Source organism: Octopus bimaculoides, chromosome 16 (assembly GCF_001194135.2).
Source record: "Octopus bimaculoides isolate UCB-OBI-ISO-001 chromosome 16, ASM119413v2, whole genome shotgun sequence".
NCBI classification, from domain to species: domain Eukaryota; kingdom Metazoa; phylum Mollusca; class Cephalopoda; order Octopoda; family Octopodidae; genus Octopus; species Octopus bimaculoides.
Window position 1 is genome coordinate 37,037,950 of NC_068996.1, and position 2,230 is coordinate 37,040,179.

General features: G+C 37.3%; 1 protein-coding gene across 1 annotated transcript in view; it reads right to left on the reverse strand.

Moving 5' to 3' along the window:
• The window catches only part of LOC106870311 (atrial natriuretic peptide receptor 1), a 66,288-nt gene that overhangs the window by 10,246 nt on the left and 53,812 nt on the right, over positions 1-2,230 (reverse strand). Inside the window, exon 11 of the mRNA XM_052973490.1 lies at positions 1,969-2,158. Coding sequence (XP_052829450.1) covers positions 1,969-2,158 — 190 coding nt within the window. The remainder of the gene's footprint in view (positions 1-1,968; positions 2,159-2,230) is intronic.

Here is a 2,230-nt window from a genome sequence, read left to right on the forward strand (position 1 = left end):
AAATAACATGGTTTGTCATAAACACCTGTACTTTGTGGGGTTTTTTTTTTTTTTGTCACTTTAGCTATGAATTGAATTAATGAATTCAACGGGATACACTGTCTGCAAGTAGTTGGGTTCAGCATATTATCCTCCATTTTCTAATTGATATATATATATATCAGTACCACCTGACTGGCTCTCATGCTGGTGGCACGTAAAAGCACCGACTACACTCTTGGAGTGGTTGGCGTTAGGAAGGGCATCCAGCAGTAGAAACTCTGCCAGATCAGATTGGAGTCTGATGCAGCCATCTGGCTTGCCAGTCCTCAGTCAAATCGTCCAACCCATGCCAGTATGGAAAGCGGACATTAAACAATGTGCAATGGGTAAATTGTCAGCATTTGATATTTTTAATTTTGGGCATGTACATTACTTGTTTTTAATTTTGTTGACTACACAGTATAGTAGGGTCAGTTGGACACCATCAGTGAGAAAAGCAGCACCATGATGCAATGCACTCTGCTAGAAATTTGGAAATGACATGCTGTCCTGTTTGGCATTCATGCTGGAAGCTCCAGTATGAACAGATGGTGAACACACAGAACGACCATTGGCTTGCAGTGTCCCCAAAACATATACCGAGAAAAATATAAATTAAACATCCAGTCAACATCATGGTGTTTAGAGTGATCACTAGTGATGGGGATGTTATGCCCCTCTATGGACCTTGCTTGGCCCTGCCTGCCTGAGATTTGAAACCAAATCAACCCGCTTGTTGCTTGTCAAGTGAGCAAGAAATCCTTTTGTTTGCTTCTTCACACCAGATAGTTAATGGGAAACGCTTAATTTCCAAAGACCTTTGCTCAGTCCTTCATTTAGGATTTGACCCACATTCTAGCATAGTCTATATAACAGAGACCATTTCCATTCTTGCACTCTTTTAGCATCAGTCATGACCAAGAGCAACACTTCCCTTCGTTCTTCAGATGTCACATGAAGAGAAACTTTCAGCCAAAATCAAGAGAGGACTATGCTGCCTTTATCCTTTCTTGATTTCAGCCAAAAATTTCTCTTCATATGATGTCTGAAGGACAATGGAGAGTGTTGTTCTTGGTCATGACTGACTCAAAATGAGGGTAAGAAAGAAAATGGTGTCTGTTATACAGACTATGCTAGAATGTGGGTCAAATCCTAAATGAAAGACTGAGCAAAGGTCTTTGGAGACCAAGCGTTACCCATTAACCATCTGATGTGAAGAAGCAAACAAAGGATTTATGGAACTAACCCTTTAACATTCAAATTACTCTGTCAAATGTAATGCTTGTTTATTCACATTGTTTTGAATTTATCATACATTATCTCATAGCTTCAAGATGTCAATGATGTGGTTGTTTATTTTCAGGGTAGGTGTGAGAGGCCAGATCTTGTCATTTGAGCTGGATTTGACTGGTTTAACCCTTTAGCATTCAGATTAATCTATCAAATGTAATGCTTATTTATTCACATTGTTTTGAATAAATCATGACTTATGTTGTAGCTTTGAGATTCCAGTGGTGTGATTGTTTAGTTTTAGAATGACAATGTAGGGTAGGTGTATGAGGTTGGATCTTTTATGCTTGAACGTAAAACAGGTAGAATATTTGAGCCAGATATGGCCAATTTAAATACTAAAAGGATATATATTCATATGTCTGGTTTAACCCTTTATCATTCAGGTAATTCTGTCAAACATAATGCTTATTTATTCACATTGTTTTGAATTAATCATGTATTATCTCCAAGCTTTGAAATTTCAATGATGTGATTGCTTATTTTGAAAATGACATTGTAGTATAGGTGTGAGAAACCAGATCTGGCCAGTTTGAACTTAAAAATAGACAGAATATTTTGGCCAAATACAACCAGTTTAAATGCTAAAATGTTAAACCAACGAGAGATCCTTTCTTCAAGAACTGACTTTAAATTGATGAAATTAATTTCCCTTACACTTCTTTAGTGTGACTTTTCAAGTAAGATTTGATGGTTATAAAATCTGGTCTTTGATTTGGATCTTCAGCCCAACAAATTTCCATCAAATTCTTCAAAACATGGTCAGGGTCGTTTATGGAACCGATTTCTGTATTGAGAGTGGGACGGAATGGTATTGATTCTCCATTTCTGACACGGCCAATTATATCTGAAGAACAACATTGAAAATATGCAGGATATTATTTGGTAATTATACACTGGTGGTGGTGGTGGTGGTGGT